The sequence below is a fragment of the Leptopilina boulardi genome, unplaced genomic scaffold (assembly GCF_019393585.1).
Source record: "Leptopilina boulardi isolate dan_hultmark-lab unplaced genomic scaffold, ZJU_Lbou_2.1 LbouV2_278, whole genome shotgun sequence".
NCBI classification, from domain to species: Eukaryota; Metazoa; Arthropoda; class Insecta; order Hymenoptera; family Figitidae; genus Leptopilina; species Leptopilina boulardi.
This window is the reverse complement of record NW_026137838.1, coordinates 6,523,684-6,543,108: the sequence shown is the minus strand read 5'-3', so window position 1 is coordinate 6,543,108 and position 19,425 is coordinate 6,523,684. Positions and strand designations below refer to the sequence as shown.

The following is a 19,425-nucleotide window of genomic DNA, read 5'->3' as shown; positions in this document are numbered from 1 at the left end:
CTTAAGGGATAAAAAAATTTTTAGTTTAACTATTGTTTTCAGAAATTAATTAATTACTTAAGTAAATTTTCATTTTACTTTATTTAATGAATTTTTTTTTCAACTTGATTGACAAAATTATAAATTTTTGAAAATTTAAAAGCAAAATATAAAAAATTCAAGGACAAAAATTAAAATTCCAGAACTTTCAAGGACATTCCAGAACATTTTTTTCAAATTCCAGGACTTCCAGTACTTCCAAGGACTAGTAGACACCCTGAATTTTGACTCGCCTGAAGAAGAAATCAAAATTTCGAAAAATTGGAGTAAAATTTTTTACTAAAAGCACATTTCCGATTTTTATTTTCTACATCCTTCCAATAATGTAATTGTGAAAAATTATTTTTTCAAAAAAAAAAACTATATAAACGCATTTCAATCAAGAATTTGAAAAAGTGAACAACATATTATTTCTAGTCGAGTTAGAGAAAGAGGTAAATTGTCTCAAGAGAGAGAGAGAGAGATAGAGAAGAACTGTGTTAAAGCAAAGGCAACCGAGTATATAAAGTATCGTGTAAATTGTTGAAGGGGTGATTTCCTTGGAAGCGTTGATGCGAATCGAAGGCACAGTGTCTTGGTTGGGTTTATGCACCCCGAGCGAGCCCAAAAAGAGAGCTGAGCTGCTGCTACTTCTACGTATATATATATGTTTTCAACTATATATATATATATATATATATATATATATATATATATATATAAAGAACCAGAAGGGAAAGCCACGACAGATGGCACCAGCAAGTGGAGAATAGGCAACGACGAGCAAGATCAGTAACCCCGATAGGCGAAAGACCCCGACCGTTTAATTCCCTCTGGCCTTGACAGATGTCGCCACAAAATGGACTCGGAATTTCTGCGTCATTCCCATTTCTGAAATATATATACTTAAAATAACACAATTATTATATGTATATATATATATATAATTTTTTTTTACTCACAGGATAACTAAATAGCGAATAATTTGTCAAAGAAGAATAATTTCTTTTTCAAAAATTTCAAATAACTAATTAAAACTATATAAAGAGAAAGGAAATTCTACGAAAATTGATTCTACGAATTTAATGTGGAATTTGGCTCTCGCCCTTTTGGGTAAATATATATATATATATATATGAACTTGTTAATAAAACGATGATTCAGCTGCAATGACAATCTTGATCAAAGTTAAATCAATGTTGAAAAATATTCGATTACAAGTTCAATGACACGATGAATTTTAAGATTTAAACTAGTACTAGATATATGTTAATTAGAAATTTAACGATAAATTTCCAGGGGAAAAAAATGCAAAGTAAAAATTATTTATAAAAAAGTTAACTTTTTTTTTTTTTTTTTAAAGAATTATCAAAATTCCATCGAGACGAAATAATATAAATATTAATATAAACATAATTTATTGTTGTTGAAAATTATTTAGAAATCAAAAATATTTTAAATAATTTTACGAATAAAATTATTTTTAAAAAAATGAAAATTCTTAAACATTATTGACAAATAATAATTTGACTAAAATATTTAGTTGATAACAAGAAATTTTTTAAATATAAAAACTTAAAAAAAATAAATATAAATAAATTTCTACAATGTAGAAGTTAAATTTTTCCTTCAAACAATTTGTTATTCAAAATTAAATTACTTTCAAAAAATGATTAATCATTTTAATTATTATTTACTATTAATTAATAATCTCAATTTTTTTGCGCCTAAAATATCTAGTCGCAAAGAATAATAATTTATGTAAAAATTAATAACTTTTAATTATTTAAAATAAAATAAATTTTTGCAAAAAATATTAAATAATTTTAATTATTCTTAAAAAAAAAAAAATAATTATAAATCATAAAAAATTAGTAAAATATTTATATTTGCATAATTAAACACAAATAATTCAATATTTACTTAATTTGAAAATAAAATTAATTTCAAATTAAATAAATTTTTATTATTTAGAAAAGAATATTAATAATTTTCGAATAAAATTTGCAAAATAAAATAAGAATAAATATTTAAATATACAAAATATTTAAATATATAAAATATTCAAATACAAAAAATATATAAAATATTTAAATATAAAAAATATTCAAATATATAAAATATTATAAAATATAAACACAATAATAAAAATTGAATCTTAAAATATACTTTTTTGTCAATTTTGAAATTACAGGAAATTTCTTCGTTTTCAATTTCAAACTTTGTAAAACGTTTTAGTTGACTTAACCTCAAAACAGACATTGTTGACATTCTTGTCTTGATGAAAGTCAATAATATTATATTTCACCAAGTTTCTCAACATTATGTCAAGGGTCTTAATATTATTCCCTTTCATTTTATTTTAATTAGTAATAATAAAATTTCTTTGTTTAAAATTCAAATTTTGTCATATGAAAAACAATTTTTCATACATTTCAAATGTTTGCAAATTTCGAGAAAAGTCCAAGATTAATTTAAACAAACATTTTCTTTTACTACAATTACTAATAAGACCAAAAAATAATGTTAATTAGCAGCATTGGAAAATAAGTAACGTTAACAAAACGAATAAAACTTTTCTTTTGTTGCACTATATATATATATAGACAAAGAAAAATTTATTATTCTCTACTTGATTAACGTGACTGTTCATTAAATTTTGACATTGAATGTAAATTAATAAAAGTGAAATCAAATAATTTCTATAATGAAATAATAATAAATAGATAAACAAACTTACAGAAATGATAATAGTCAAACTCAGGCATAATTGAAAACACACACACAACTTATTAAAAACGAAACTTTGTATATACAGACTAGATAAAGTTTTTTTAGCACAGCCGACAATAAAATTTCATCTTATCCAAAGTAATATGGACTCTCAAGAGTAAATCATATTTTGTCTGACAGATCTACGCAATGCGTGTTGACTTCCCCTGCAAATTTTTTCTTTTTTTTTTTCGTTTAATCCCACTCTCTGAATATATTCTCGAGGTAAACAAGAAGGAAACCCCCGATAGGTGGCGCTTTTAATGTCCGCAAATATAATTGAATTTCCAGTAAAGCATGCTTTGAGCAAAAAATTTTAATCTAAAAAAAAAAAAAAATTCGAGGGCAAAAACTTGATATTTTCACAATTGTCATTAACTTGACACAATGGGGAAAAATGATAAAAAAAACAATTTAGACACGAGGTTAGTTAAACAAAGTCGATTGGCATTGACATTTACCAGCAACGATGCGAGATTATCGACCCGAGTTTTCTTTCTTTTTTTTTTCTTTTTTTTGCCAACAAACACGCGGTCCCACCTAACCTCGAAAATTGGGAGTATACGAAATTTACCCCAAAATACAGTGAGTTGACGAGACATTACGTTGGAAATAACACCGATTGGCATGCTTCGCAAAACTTGGGATCTGTACACCGCGCGGACCGACTTCCTGCATCCCAAAATTGACAATGATTAAAGTGAATTAATTGAAAGCTTACCTTCCTCCGAGTCTTCAAGGTCTTCATTCTGGAGGTAGGAAATATCTGAAACCCACAAACACCACGGGTTAGCGGAAAAATCCCTCGTGTTTTTGGGCAACCTCGTCCCATCCACAGGCACTCACTCACCCGCCATCTTGAAACAAACTGACGCGCGCTCTTGCGTCGGCGAAGCCAAGTTTGTCACGAGATATCGCAGGATATCGAAGTGCCCGATTCGATATATCGATTATATTTTAAATTTGAATTATTGTAATTTTTTTTTCTTTCTCTTTGTAAATTCTGTTTATTATCAAAATAATACGAATAAAATTTAATAAGTAAATAAAAATTCACCAATAGTAATAATATATATATATATATATATAAATAATTATAAAAATTATTAATACATAATAATTCTTTATATTAAAAAAAGAAATTTACAAAGTGAAAAAAAATTCAAATATTACAAATTTAAAGATAAAATAATAATTATAATAATAGTAAATAATTATGTAACTGTTAAATATAATTACTGATCAATTAACAAAATAAAATAAATTGGTATTATTATAATTAATATATTATTAATTATGATAGAAAATAATAAATAAAAAAATATAATTAATAATAATTGTAAAAATTAATAATATAATTCGATTTATTAAATATATAGTAATAAAAATAAATTTTATATATAGAAAATTAATTGAACTATTATTAAAAATTATTTCTCTAATAATTCTGTCTCTAGTTTATATTGTTTCTAATTGGAAGTGAATAGCTCATCATCGAACCTGACATAATATTAAACATTTAATCGATCATCGATACTCTGACAATTCCTTAAGATGACGTATCCAATTGAGACAAGAGGAACTCTTTTGTCCTATTATTTGCTTATAATATTATAATAATTATTAATTTTAATTTTTTTTTAACTATTCATTTTAGAAGAAAATTTAAATAATTTGATAAAATAAAAAATGTTAATTCAAAAAAAAAAATAATAATAATTTAATAATAAAATAATAATAAAAAAATAACGAACAAATTTAGAAAATACATTAAATAATTAAATTATAATTATAATTAAATAATTAAATTTTATAATCAATTAAATTATAATTAGATAAAAAATTAAATTATTTAATTAATTAAATTATAATTATAAATGAATAATTAAATTTTACAATCAATTAAATTATAATTAGACAAAAAATTAAATTATTTAATTAATTAAATTATAATTATAAATGAATAATTAAATTTTATAATCAATTAAATTATAATTAGACAAAAAATTAAATTATTTAATTACTTAAATTATAATTATATAAATGAATAATTAAATTTTATAATCAATTAAATTATAATTAATGAAAAAATTAAATTTTACAATTAATTAAATTATAAATAATTAAATTATATAATTAATTAAATATATAAAATATAAGTGAGAAAATATTTTTTACTTAGAATTATAAAAAATTTCCCAGTTTTCTGTTTTTAAATAATAAAATTATTATTATAATTAAAATTATCATACATTTGATTAAATAAACAAAATTTCCAGGGAATTGATGAGAAATTCTTTTAAAGAAAAGAAAAAACGTCTTAAAAGAGTGAAATGCACGTTCGTGATATTAAAAGTGTAATTGTGCAGGTTATCAATAACCGACAGATTGTTTCACAGTCGTTTAATTGTGTATATATGTATGTAATGTATTCTCTTAAACAGTCATTTGAAACTGCCTATGGCAAAGTGTATGTTGTTCAAAAGCTTTCTTCAAGATTCAGTGTTTATTATTTTTTAACTATATATTTAATAAGAAAAATTATTTAAAAAAAAAAAAATAACTATTATAGTGCGCAATAACAATTAACAAGGTAAATATTTTTTTCTTGTATAAACAAATATAGAACAAGAAATATCAATTTTTTTTTTTTCGAAAAATAATCAAATTGCTTATTGAAAAATTTTTTTTTTTTAAAAAAGGTATGTATTATTTATTAATAATAAAATAAAATTTTTATTTTACTAACTGTAACCCAGTTTTTATGTAACATTTAAAGTGCAAATTTTATATCTCGTTATTGATTTTCAACTTAATTATTTTAACACTCTAGATTCAAAATAAACAATATAAATTTTTTAAGGCTACTGAATTTCAGATTTCCGGATGTCTAAAAATGACGTGGGAAAATTTGCATGTGCTACCACTCAGCCTCTTTATTTTGATCCCTGTCACTTTTATAATCACGTAGGTTATTAAAGCGTTTATATTTGACAAATTTAGCCAAAAAAAAATAAATAAAAAATAAAATCATTTTAAAATAATTTATTTTTAGTATTTTTATTATTATTATTAAATTATTACTATTAAATAATAATAATAATAATTATTATTATTACTATTTTTAAATTATTAAATTATTATAATTTTCATTATTATTATTATTATTATTATTATTATTATTATTATTATTATTATTATTATTATTATTATTATTAAATTATTATCTATTCTTTGAATAGAATTTTAAAACCAAATATTTTATGATTTTTTTTTCTTGAATATTATATTTATAACGAAAAAATTCCTTTTATATATAAATTTATCACTCATAACTATTGTACGTTTAATAAAGCGTCATATTTCAGGTACACTATATCAGTTCAATGGGATCACGTGGTACCTGGCTTCCCTTACATATCGGAGACAGGAACCTTATCACCTGAATCCTGCATTTTTGCACAATTTCTTAATATTGCTGCTGTTTTACGTAAGCGCTAAATTTTTAGATATAATATATATATATATATATATAAATATCTTGAAAATATCCTTTTGAAAAAAAACGTCACTACAAAAAAAAAATATAAAATATGTCACGAATATAAAAAATGAAGAAGAAAACTAATTTAAAAAGAATAATATTATATTAATTAAATAATTAATCTTATTTAATAAAATTAATAAATTTATTTATTAAAATAATTATATATTAATTAATTAATTAATCATATTAATTACTTCAATGAATTATATCAATTAGTTAATTAATTATATAAATTTAATTAAATTAAATTATAGTTAAAAAATGATTCAATTTACTAATTTGTAAATTAAATTTCAAAAATTTTTAATAAAAAATAATAAATCAAATTTTTTTATACAGTTGGATGTTGTGTCTATATTAGACATCGACAAGTTGAACAATGGCGCAAGGAAAGGGGACATAATTTAATTCATCAAAAATTAACGGGATTAACGGCAATGTGTGGAATTTTTTCATGTTTTGGACTCGATATTTTGGCAAATTTTCAAGAAGCCCGAGTTGTTGCTGCCCATATGGTCGGTGCTATTACCTGTTTCACAGCTGGAACTGCATATTTTTGTTTACAGGTATATATAAAAAAAAAAAAAAAGAAAAAAAAATAATCCCCTAATACTATAAATTCGCTTCAAATAAAATTTTTTTAAAAATCGATTACATTTTTTTTTTTTTTATAAATTATTCATTCAAACAAATTAATTATTATTTATTTTCTAAATCTATTTATTGAAATTAATAATTTAATTAATACTCTAATTTTTAATTTTTTTTTTATTTGTACCAAAGAATTAATTAATTAATTTAATTACTAAACTAATTTTCCATAATTTTACTAATTTAATTTTTAAATGTACTAATAAAAATTAAATATAAATTAATTAATGTAATAATTAGTTAATTATTAATATTTATTGGATCCTCGAACCCTGCTATGCAGGGAGAGTAAATAAAATTAATTATTAATATTTAAACAAATAAAAAAAATTCGATAACATTTTTTTTGTATATAAATTATTCTATATTATTAATTAATTCGTTTGTTAATTATTTATTTTCTAAACCTTTTTTAAAATTAATAATTATTTATTTAATTATTAAACTAATTTTTAATAATTTAATTTTTTTTATTTGAACCAAAGAATTAATTAATTAATTTAGTTACTAAACTAATTTTCAATAATTTTACTAATTTAGGTAATTATTAAATGTGCAAATAAAAATTAAATAAAAATTAATTAATGTAATAATTAGTTAATTATTAATATTTAAACAAATAAAAAAAATTCGATAACATTTTTTTTGTATATAAATTATTCTATATTATTAATTAATTCGTTTGTTAATTATTTATTTTCTAAACCTTTTTTTAAAATTAATAATTATTTATTTAATTATTAAACTAATTTTTAATAATTTAATTTTTTTTATTTGAACCAAAGAATTAATTAATTAATTTAGTTACTAAACTAATTTTCAATAATTTTACTAATTTAGGTAATTATTAAATGTGCAAATAAAAATTAAATAAATATTAATTAATGTAATAATTAGTTAATTATTAATATTTAAACAAATAAAAAAAATTCGATAACATTTTTTTTGTATATAAATTATTCTATATTATTAATTAATTCGTTTGTTAATTATTTATTTTCTAAACCTTTTTTTAAAATTAATAATTATTTATTTAATTATTAAACTAATTTTTAATAATTTAATTTTTTTTATTTGAACCAAAGAATTAATTAATTAATTTAGTTACTAAACTAATTTTCAATAATTTTACTAATTTAGGTAATTATTAAATGTGCAAATAAAAATTAAATAAAAATTAATTAATGTAATAATTAGTTAATTATTAATATTTAAACAAATAAAAAAAATTCGATAACATTTTTTTTGTATATAAATTATTCTATATTATTAATTAATTCTTTTGTTAATTATATATTTTCTAAACCTTTTTATGAAATTAATAATTATTTATTTAATTATTAAACTAATTTTTAATTATTTAAATTACCAAACTAATTTTTAATAATTTAATTTTTTTTATTTGTACCAATTAAATAATTAATTAATTTAATTACTAAACTAATTTTCAATAATTTTATTAATTCAGTTATTAAATTTACTAACGTAAATTAAATAAAAAATTAATATAAAAATTAATTTTTAAATAAATAAAAAATTATATTTAAATTCACAGACTTATCTCAGTTATAAAATGATTTCAAGTGTAAACAGTTGGTTAATTGTTTATGTTCGTGGATGTCTATCAACTCTCACTATCATTTTAACAGTCGCCACTATTGTTCCCGGTTATTTTTCCACTTTGGACTTTAAAGGTAATTTAAAAAAAAAATTACTTTTTAAAAACCATAAAGTTTGAACCAAAATTCTCAAATATTTAAAAATTTAGAAAAAAATCGTAATTTAGAAGAAAAATTAATATCACAACTAATAATATGTGAAAGAAAAATGTAATTAAATTAAAAAAAAAATTTGAGGTTCAGAAGGAATAATAAAATTTCAAATTTATATGGAACTTGGTCAGTTTTTTTTTTTTTTTTTTTTTTTTTTTTTTTAATAAACATTTAATATATAACATCGTGAAATATATACATAAAATGTTTTTTTTTCTATATATATCGTAAAAAAGTCCGACGTCGACTAATTACGATAAAAAGATTAGAGTAGATAGTACATAGTTTTATTTTTTTGCAAATATTTTACGGCATTACTTTTTTTGAAGGAGAATCTACATAGGCCGCCCAATGAAAAAATTAATATAATAAAATTTTTATATATTATTATATTTATTATATAATATTAAAAAGATATATCGTTACGGAGTTTACAGAAGCAGGAGGGACTTTACAGAGAAAAATATAGAATTTTTTTTTTTATTTTTATTTATTTATTTTTTTTAATATTAATTATTTGCATTTTTTCTGATGTGTGCGATTAATAAAACTTATTTTTATTCATTTTTTGCGCATAAAGCCTAAAATTACTATATTTTTTTTAAACATACATTTTGCAGTAGATTCCACTACTCAGAAGAATTTTTTTTTTTTTTTAATTATATATTAATTATAATATAGTAATATTATAATTATATTTTAATAATAATTTAATATATAAATTTTTTATTAGGAAAAATGAATTCACACATTTACTCAAGAAAAGAGCAAAATTTTCAGAAAAAATTTAAAAAGATTTGAAAATATATTTATATTATTTATTTTGATCCCAGAAAAAATTGATTAAGGAAAAAATTGATCCCAAGAAAAAATTTTTTTTTTGTATATTTGTAAACATTGAAAATATATTTTATATAGAAAAAATGATTTTTTTTATATAGTTAATAATATTTTTATATATATATATTAAAAACTTGTCGATTATAGAGATATCTATAAAGTCTATTGTTTCAGTTAATTATAATAGATAAACATAAAATATGTGAAATTTATATTTTGTACTTATCACAGGGAAAGATTACAAAAAATGGCAACCAACAGATGGTGGTTGGGAATGGCACGTTGCTAGTGTTATTTCAGAATGGATACTTGTGCTAATTTACTGTGCCTTTTTACTAACATTTGTTCCTGAGTTTCGACAAATTAATTTTGAGGCTCCAGTTGTCACGGTATAATTTATATATGAGATCACTTAATATATTTATAAAATAAAATAAATTTTTATTCCATAATAAAATATTAAATAATTTTGCAAAATTTCATTTTTATTAAAGTAAAAACAAAAATTCTTAAATAAATTTTTTTATTTATTTATTTTTGTATTCATTCAAATAATTAAATTTTTTTTCTTCTAATTTGTAGCTCACATACTTGGACACAAGAGAGTCGGATTTACCAAAAGAAAAATTTAAGAAAACAACTTTAGAAGTGTAAATTATTTTTCAAATTCTTTTTTTTTTTACTTTCAGTTCCATTTATTCTACTGTGCTACATAATCCAAAAAAAGAAGGATAAAATTTCTTTTCGAAATAATTTTTAGAATTTAAAAAATTCTCCCTAAACAAGAAAATTATTTTAATTTTCTTATTATTTTTGCACACATTCACAATATTTTACGTACATCGACAATTTTATGTTCTTAAAACATACGAATTTTTCAAATAGTTTATGAAATATTAATTAAGGAATTAGTAAAAAGAAAAAAAATTCAAATTTTCAAAAAAAAAATTAAAAAAATAAATTATAATACTCATAATTTTTTTTTTATAATGAAAAAATAAATAAAATTTTTTCAATAATTATTCCGAAAGGATTTTTTTTTTCTATGAAAAATTTTTATCGACAATAAAAATAGTTAATTTTAAAATAAAAATAAGAAACTTTGTAATAAACTGTCACAATTATTTTTATATGAAATGAAAAAATATTGTTTCAGGAAAGTAAAAATAACTGTATATAAAAAAAAAAAAAACTATAGAAGCTTTTATGATTTTTTTTTTTCTTTGACTGCAATATACAATTGTTTCCACCGATATGGAATTTCGCGCAGTGTTTGACTATAAACCAACTGGAAATGATCCGTTTGACGAATAAAAAAAATTATATCACGCTTCTATTGCTTTCAATATATATATATATATAGATAAATATTCAATAATACTCTAAAAATATTATCAGAACATTTTTTTTTTATATTTGTCTTCTTATTACGAAATTATTTTTTTTCTTTGCTTAACAAAAAAAAAAAAATATATAAAATTATTATTATTTGTATAAATATACTGACTTCATAAAAAAAATGTTGTTTACACAAACTACACCTTTCAAAAAAAAGGGTGGACTGTAATTTTTGATAAAAAATTCCTTTCCAAATAATAATTTTAAATATAATTTTTTTTTTCTCCCACAAATATTTTCTCTCTCAAGAAATATTTACTGGTATATCAAACATATAAATTAATTATCACGATGTCAATAAAGATTGTCATTAAAGTGTCGATTTTATTCGGAAATTATAATTAAATTATTTATATGTACTATTTTTGTGAATAAAAATAGAAAAATAAATAAATATTTAATAAATTTTAAAAATATACATAAATAATAATAATAAATAAATAAATATAAAAAATATAAATAATAATAAATAAATATAAAAAAATATGAATAATTAATTTATTTAACTATTATTAATTACAGTGCGTAACAGTAATTAATTAATTTATTTATTTTTGTAATTTTAAAATAAGCTATTAATTAAACAAAAAAAAATAATTTTCAACTAAAATTTGAAATATTTCAAAAAAAAAGTTTGTTAAAAATTTTAAATTCGTAATTTTTTTTTTTTACTAAAATTCCTAAAATTTTACAATATTCACACACACACACACATATTGCGTCTTCAAGAAAGTGTTTTATATAGAAGGGGCAGTGTCTGTAATTATCAGCTCATTATGATTTTTTTTTTGTTTTTTTTATGAAATATTCGTTACATTGTAATTATAATTAAATATTTTTTTACTCAATTTTGAGAAATTTTTTCATTATACAGATCTATATTTATAATTAATGTAGATGTCTATTAGACGCAAGAAAAACGATGTGTTATATTTTACTTTATATATATATATATAAATTGGGGGCCATATACAATTGTTTATAAAATTGTCTATATAGTTATTATAAATACTGTTCCATTCTAGATTGTTTCTAATTTATCATTATTATTATTATATACTCGTTCAATAAAAGTTTTAATTAAAAAAAAAAAAATTAATTTATTAAGAAAAATTTTGATTTAAAGAAACTGTATTCAATAAATATTTTATTTATTAAATAATTCATTTAATAAATTATTTCTTTTATTTAGTTAATAATTTATTTATTTAGTAAATTATATTATTTACTAAATAAATAAAAATTTATTAATTATTATTTTAAAAAATTTAGTTTCTTTTAATAATAAAATTTAAAAAAAAATCAGTTTCTTTTAATAATAAAATTAAAAAAAAAAATTAAAAGTATCATCTTCAGTTAAAGATAAATATTTGTCCTTCATGTAATATAATTTTCATGCGTTTTGACCTTCTTATAAACTCCTAACGAATCGATAATCATGATTCTTGTGTCTCTATGTTCACCAATTTTATGAGACTTTTTTATTATTATTATTATTTCAATTAACAAGAGCCGTTTTTTAATTATATCATATATTATATTATTAGAACGTCGTCAGTGTTACAATATATATTTTTTTTTATAGGCGATCAATTTAACGCCGAGGGCGTATCTTTTAATAATTTTCAAATGTCAAGTTCTCAACTCTTAATAAATCAGATGCCCTCGCGGGAATGATTTTCTCTTTTTTTTCCCCCTTCATCATCCCTTTCTCATACCTTTGACAACTTATTAGCCAAATGTCCAGGTGAATGCGGGTAATTTATTTATTTTTATTTTTTTATACACGATTTTGTTCTCTATTAAAGTGACCCGCAGAATGAAAAAAACATTTTAAATTATTTTTATCAAAATGTGAATTTTGCACTTTTAATTAATTACAAATTACTTTTTTTTAAAAATTAAATTCTCATATTTATGTTAACATTAATTAATCAAAAAAATTGAAAAATTAATTTAAAAAATATTAAAATAATTAAGAAGGAAAAATTACATATAACAAAAAAAAAATTTTATTCGTTATAATAATGGATTGTTTTGCATTTTATAATTTTTCATAAAATCTAGTACATTAGCAGCTTATTTACATTTTTTTTTTTTTTTCTTGAAAAATTAAATAATTAAAATTTTTGAAAATCAGGATCCGTGCGAAAAATTTTATATATTTTTTATTCTTTTGTGTCTCAGTACAATATTTATTGTGCGTGCAAATTTTCTCGTTTTTTTTACAATTTAACTGTCAACAATTATTATAACTACGAATTTTTACAAGATAAAATTTGATTGTACTCTAAATTCTTTTTTTTACTTTTCAATTAGACGATAAAAAAAAAAGAAAAAAAATTATAAATAAAAAACTTGTCAAAAATTCAGTCAATTTCAAAAATATTTCTTAAAAAAAAAAAAAAACGTGTTAGTAAACATTTTTTGAAATTGTAAATTTATTTTTAATTTTTTTTTTGCATTACTTTCATTAAAGAAGAAATTTAAATAGTATCGAAAAAAGGATTTAAATAGCTGCCTAAAAAAAATTGTTTTTCAACTCGAAAAAAGGATTTGAAACTCACATTTAATTATATGAAACTGTAAATTGATTTTGCGTCACTGTTTTAACATTAAAACTCACTCAGAAAGCTTTTATAGCTTTTACACTATTTTACGTACTGACAAAGAAAAGAAAAATGAATAGAGAAAAAGAAAAAAAAAATCAAATCAATTTAGTATTTAGTATAAGAACTTTTTTTTCATAAAGTAGGCTACATATATACAGTCATATAGTGAAACCTTCTAAATATTTTTTTTTTTTTTTTTATTATTCATCAAGTTTTTAGGTACGTTATAAGGACACAACTTCTTTTTTCCTTTTTCGCCTCATTTTCCTTCATTTTTTCGCAAATTTTTATTTTTTGGAATTTTCAACATTTTTTTTTCCACCACTCTCTATTATTTATATTATTATAGTAATTTTTCAATCTAGAATCGATTAAAGATGCAATAAATTATTTCAGACATAAATTGTCAAAAAAAAAAAATTCTTAAAAATAAATTGTAGAGTTAAGGTTTTTTTTTTTCTTTACTATTTATCATTTGATGAGAATTTATATTATTATTTTTTTTTTTTTTGGTGCTTTTACTGAAACTAATAGTGAACACAATATTGTGATCAGTGCAAATTTTTAACATATTTCCAATATAGATACTATATTTTAATATTATTTTGAATTGTAATCACAATTTTGTCTCATATTTCCTCTGAATAAATTGGAAGCCATTTTGTTCATTAACAGAAATACTGGAAATTATTTTATTTTTTTTTTATTTTTATTACTATTGGCTATTTTATTACTATTGGTAAAAAATAATAAAAATAATATAATATAACAATAATAATAATAAATATAAAAATTTTTAATTTAATTTCTAAATTAATAATTAATATTTGGAAGTATAAAGAAAGAAAAGCTGTACTTTTTTTTGATATTCAAAATTGAAAGTTCATCTGAAAAAAATGGAAGTAGAAATTAAAAATTTTTAAAATTAGAATTTTGGAAATTAAAAATTTTTAAATTAAATATTTTTTAAATTAAAATTTTTGAAATTAAATATTTTTAAAATTAAATATTTTTGAAATTAAAATTTTTGAAATTAAAATATGAGGTCAAAGTAAATTAAAGTTACACACATATAATGTAACAGTAAAGTTATTCAAGTAACGATAATGTTACATAATAAAAGTTTTATCAAGTAATTTCTATTAAAGTAACTTTAAAGACTAAAAGTTTCTATATATTCCTGTTTTCTCATAAAGTTATACATTAGAAATTCACTTTTCAATTTAATGAAAATACGACCAGCGAAATTCATATCTAAAGCGCGTGTGAAATAAATTTTCATTAATATATATATATATATATTATATATGTCTATCGTTCCTAAATCTAACATTTAAATCTATCTTCAATGTGGTCATCAAAGTATCGTCTTCTTTCTTGTCACAAAAATCCCTTACCTAAATTTTTAGGTGGGTTATTCTTGTTTGATTTGTCACGAGTTTGGAAAAATTGTTTTTCTTTTCTCAATATATTTTATTTTCCTCTTCATTGATTTCTATTCCCTTCATTAAAAAAAAAAAAAAAAAAAACTTATTCTTATCCTCATCCTTAATTACTTCCTTCTTCTTTTGTTTTTCTCGATTAAAAAAAACTTTTTCCTTCATTAATTATTTTCCTTGAATATCTAAAAATTCTCTTTGATTATTAATTAATCAATTAATTAATTTGAAAAAAAAAAAATTGTCACTGTTCATTGAAAGTATTTTTTTTCTGATCTTCAATTTTTTTTTTTTTTTAATTGAACAAGAATCGTTTTTAATTATTTGAATCTTGAACCTTCTGTTAAATTAATAATAATTTTTTTAATAATAAATCTTTTATAAATTTTTGAAATGCTTCTCTTGATTTTTTTTTCGAATTTATAAATTTTCCATAATTGGAAATTTTTCCTTTAATCCAAAAATTGTCCTTTTTTATTTGATAAAAAGAAATCGATTTTTTAATCAATATTATTACCCGTGTTTACAATTCCTTTTTTCCTTTTTTTTTTGTTATTGCAACAATTTCACTTGTTATTTTTGGTTGCAACAAAAAAAAATTCAATGATTGTATCAATATTATCATCTATATAATTCGGAACAATTCCATTTTTGTTTTTTTTTTACCCGTGTTGTTTCCATTCAATTCATCCAGTGCTGTTTTTCAATTCCTAAAAATTCCACTACACAGTCTTTTGGCCCAAAAATAAAAAAACAAATTTTCGTTCGTAATTCCATTTTTTTTTGTCAATTTATTTTCGTATTTAAAAATTTTTATTCCAGATTATTTTCTGAAAATTTTTATCCATTTCAAATTTCAGAATTTTGTACTCAAAAATTTGTATTCGTTTCAAAATTTAATGTTTTCGTTCTTAAAAATTTTGTATCCATTTCAAAATTTCGTACACAAATATTTGTATTCGTTTCAAATTCCAAATTATTTTCGTACATACAAATTTTTGTACATTTTTTTGTTCTATTTTTGTACATAAAAATTGTTAGTCGTTTCAAATTTCAGAATTTCGTACTTAAAAATTTTGTATCCATTTCAAAATTTCGTACACAAAAGTCTGTATTCGTTTCAAATTTCTGAATTTCGTACTTAAAAATTTTGTATCCATTTCAAAATTTCGTACTTAAAAATTTTGTATCCATTTCAAAATTTCGTACACAAAAATTTGTATTCGTTTCCAATTCCAAATAATTCCAAAAATTTTTTTATCCATTTTCAAATGAGGCTTTGACAAAAATTGAAAATTAATTCCAAAAATAAATAATTTCAATCAGATTTCACACTTTTTTTTGCCATTAACAATGCTGCACCATTGTCTTCTTTGTAAAACCAAAAAAAAAAAAATTTATCACTCTTAATCGCGCACAAACGCAAACTCATTGTAATGATTCCAACGATTTTCCTCCAAATCAACTCCTGGTTTTAATTGTTCAGCGCTACCACCAGCAGTACCCGAACCACAACTTGCAACCAATTTAAAACCCTGCTCCTGAAGCATATCAAATGCCTGTTCAATATAGCTGTGCTTTAAAAAAAAACGACTCGTATAACGATCCGATATTCCATGATCAGGATCACGACTTTCATTCAATGTATCACCAAAAACATCACGACAAAGTGCAACACGTCCACAAATAAGGATCCTTGATATTTTACGAAATTTCACATCGGCCAAACCATCCCTACCAAATGCAAAACTACCACGATAACCAACAGTGATGTAACCACGTTTCGATGATAGTACTGTTGTTGTTGTTGTTGTTGTTGAAACATGTTCATTAATTGCTTTCTTTAAATTTGTGAGGCCATAAAAATCAGCTTCCTGTACAAGTCTATCGCGTTCTCGAAAACCCTCTGGCAATACAAGTGCTTGATTTCTCAGGAAATCCAATACATAACGAAATAGTACACCATCACGATCAAGGAAATATTTACCCTTTGCGTCTTTTTTCAATTTCAATTTCTCCGAGAATATTGCCGATAGATTTGAATCAACTTCGCTTGTTAATGTTGACAAAGTTGTTGTATAAAATACACCGCCAACATTTAATTCAACAATATTGGGAATTTCCGTCTGCTCTTCATCTGCCATGTTTTTTTTCGGTATTTACTGCTTTATTTCTATATTTTATACTGCTTTTTTTGGGCACTGCTTTTTTTTTTATTTTGCTGTTTACTAATTTTCTGTTTTGCTGTTTACTAATTTTCTGTTTTGTACTTTACGATTTTCCTGTTTCGTATTTTGTACGTTTCTTTTTCAATTTTCCCCTTTCGTATTTTCTATTTTGCCAAAATTTTATCTTTCTGTTTCGATTTCCTATTTTTCGGTTTTTTATTTTATTTCCTACTTTTTCAAAAACAGCAATTTTCAAATTCAGATTATTTTCAGTTTATAAAGATGTGATAATGAAGAAGATGACTCGTCGCGATCCGGATTTGGACTAGTTTCGATGGTGTCCTAGAGGGAGAGATGATAAAGAAGGGAGAGCATCAGGAATGGGAAGAGAGAGAGACCTGAAACAGGAGCGCAGCGGGTCGCGCAGCTATAGAGGTATTTGATGCAACGCGCGCAACAACTCGACCTCGGATTCGATCCTCTTTTACTTAGGATTTTTCCCCAATTTTTTTTTTTTTTTCTTTTTTTTTTTTCCCCTCTTTTCTTTTTTTTCCCTCTCCCTCTCTCTTTTTTTCCGTGGAGGGAAACATGTCAAACGGTTGGTTTCATAAATTTTTTGATTGATGTCGACTCTGTGCTAATAGAAAGGGTGTGATTTTCATTTTATCTATATAATTTTTTCGATATACATGGGCCAAGGTCAAGGATTGCAAATGACGAATTAATTTTCTTCTTTTTTTTTTGCACAATTATAATTAGAGGCCTTTTTAGAATTATGTGAGTGTGAAAAAAGGGGTCAAGAACTAATCTTTTAAGCTAGTATATATAAAATTTTTTTTTGGCACTTTTCTGTATAATCACAGAGAAAATCTTTTTTTTCACATATATATATATATATATACGAGAGATAAAAAAAAGTGAGGGGAATGGAGAATACATAAATCATTTGATAATATGAATTATTCAATAGAGAAAAACGCAAACCGTGAAAAATAATCTCCGAATATTAATGGTTGACGTATATTACATAAAAGAAGGGAAATTTTGGAAAAAAAAAATTTTTTTTCGATGAAACCCAAAAAAAAATAAAGTCCGCCTTAGAATTTTTTTTTTCGAAATTTTGTTCGAGGAAAATATTTTATTTTGGAAAATTCAGAATCTTAATATAGAAATCTCAATTTTTGTCAATATTAAAATTTTTTTTTTTTTTAATTTTCTGTGATTGAGAATTTATTAATATCATACAGAAATCTCATTTTTTGCCAGAAAAGAAAATATTACCATTTTCTTTATGAAAAATAAATAAAAACTTTGGAAAATTTTCTTTCATTTTGAAATTTTATTACTAATATAGAAATCACAATTTTTCCCAGGGAAGAAATATTAAATTTTTCTTTTTTTTAGAAATCAAAAATGATTCTCGAGAATTTGCAAAAAAAAAAAAATAAATAAAAAAAAGATTATATAAACCTATATTAAATTATTGAAAAGTACATTCTGTCGAAGAAATTTGACCTACATTTTGATTTAAATTTTTTCCTTTTTCCTTAACCTACTGTACAAGACGTAAAAAGTTACATCTTATTAAATTTTTACAAGTTTAAGTATTTTTAGAATATATAAAATGTAGATTTCATATTTACGTTTTTTTCTTTTTTTTCTTATTTTTATAGTTATATAAATAATCGCACAATTTAATCATAATTATTATTAAAAAAAAATTGTGCGATTGTTTAAACAATTTTTATTTCTTTAAAATAGTTTTCTAAATTTTTTTATATAAAAGAAATTGATTTTATTTGCCTGTTTTCGTATATTTATTTAGATTCAGTAGTAAAGGACACTTATAGTCAGACATAACTTTTTTTGTATTAGAAGCAAAAGTAAATTTACGTCAGACAGTATACTAAAAAAAAAATTTATTTGACTTAAATAATCGGTTACTTTACTATTATCAAACAAATATTTATTTGTATTAAAGAAATATTTATTTGTAACAAATATAATTATTTATTTGTACCAAATAATTATTTTTTTGTACCAAATAATTATTCTTTTGTACCAAATAATTATTTTTTTGTACCAAATAATTATTCATTTGTACCAAATAATTATTTACTTGTATCAAATATAATTATTTATTTGTACCAAATAATTATTTTTTTGTACCAAATAATTATTCTTTGTACCAAATAATTATTTATTTGT

The 19,425-nt window shown here is 21.0% G+C and overlaps 3 protein-coding genes across 7 annotated transcripts in view; 1 reads left to right on the top strand and 2 right to left on the bottom strand.

Moving 5' to 3' along the window:
- LOC127281832 (serine/threonine-protein phosphatase 4 regulatory subunit 1-like) overlaps positions 1-3,662 on the bottom strand; it is a 220,621-nt gene extending 216,959 nt beyond the window's left edge. For 2 of the 4 annotated variants that reach the window (XM_051305771.1, XM_051305772.1), the window contains exon 1: positions 3,512-3,662. Coding sequence is in view for 2 of the 4 variants with exons in the window: in XM_051305767.1 (XP_051161724.1) it covers positions 2,759-2,786 (28 nt within the window). In the remaining 2 variants the exon portion in view is untranslated. Of the gene's footprint in view, positions 1-2,758; positions 3,280-3,511 lie in introns of those variants that run through there. The other 2 variants (XM_051305767.1, XM_051305769.1) reach the window with 1 other exon arrangement.
- A 1,548-nt stretch (positions 3,663-5,210) lies between these two features.
- LOC127281829 (DNA damage-regulated autophagy modulator protein 2-like) lies at positions 5,211-16,447 on the top strand. 2 transcript variants are annotated; one of them, XM_051305764.1, is made up of 7 exons: positions 5,211-5,383; positions 5,654-5,757; positions 6,159-6,280; positions 6,677-6,903; positions 8,544-8,682; positions 9,832-9,989; positions 10,183-16,447. In XM_051305764.1, exons 2-7 carry the CDS (start codon positions 5,687-5,689, stop codon positions 10,252-10,254), a joined length of 789 nt encoding a protein of 262 aa, XP_051161721.1. In that variant the 5' UTR covers positions 5,211-5,383; positions 5,654-5,686; the 3' UTR covers positions 10,255-16,447. The 2 variants fall into 2 exon arrangements, with proteins under 2 accessions (XP_051161721.1, XP_051161720.1); XM_051305763.1 differs by having other exon boundaries at positions 5,212-5,383; positions 5,669-5,757.
- LOC127281830 (BTB/POZ domain-containing protein KCTD12) lies at positions 11,055-17,733 on the bottom strand. The gene has a single exon (XM_051305765.1). It carries the CDS (start codon positions 17,191-17,193, stop codon positions 16,456-16,458), a length of 738 nt encoding a protein of 245 aa, XP_051161722.1. The 5' UTR covers positions 17,194-17,733; the 3' UTR covers positions 11,055-16,455.
- Between the last annotated feature and the right edge of the window lie 1,692 nt (positions 17,734-19,425).

Bases quoted from the DNA above. Each gene is read 5' to 3' on its own strand.
- LOC127281830 (XM_051305765.1), bottom strand. From the start codon at position 17,193: ATGGCAGATGAAGAGCAGACGGAAATTCCCAATATTGTTGAATTAAAT.
- LOC127281829 (XM_051305764.1), top strand. From the start codon at position 5,687: ATGACGTGGGAAAATTTGCATGTGCTACCACTCAGCCTCTTTATTTTG. The intron at 5,758-6,158 runs GTAGGTTATTAA...GTCATATTTCAG, and splicing joins CCTGTCACTTTTATAATCAC to GTACACTATATCAGTTCAAT. The intron at 6,904-8,543 runs GTATATATAAAA...TTAAATTCACAG, and splicing joins CTGCATATTTTTGTTTACAG to ACTTATCTCAGTTATAAAAT.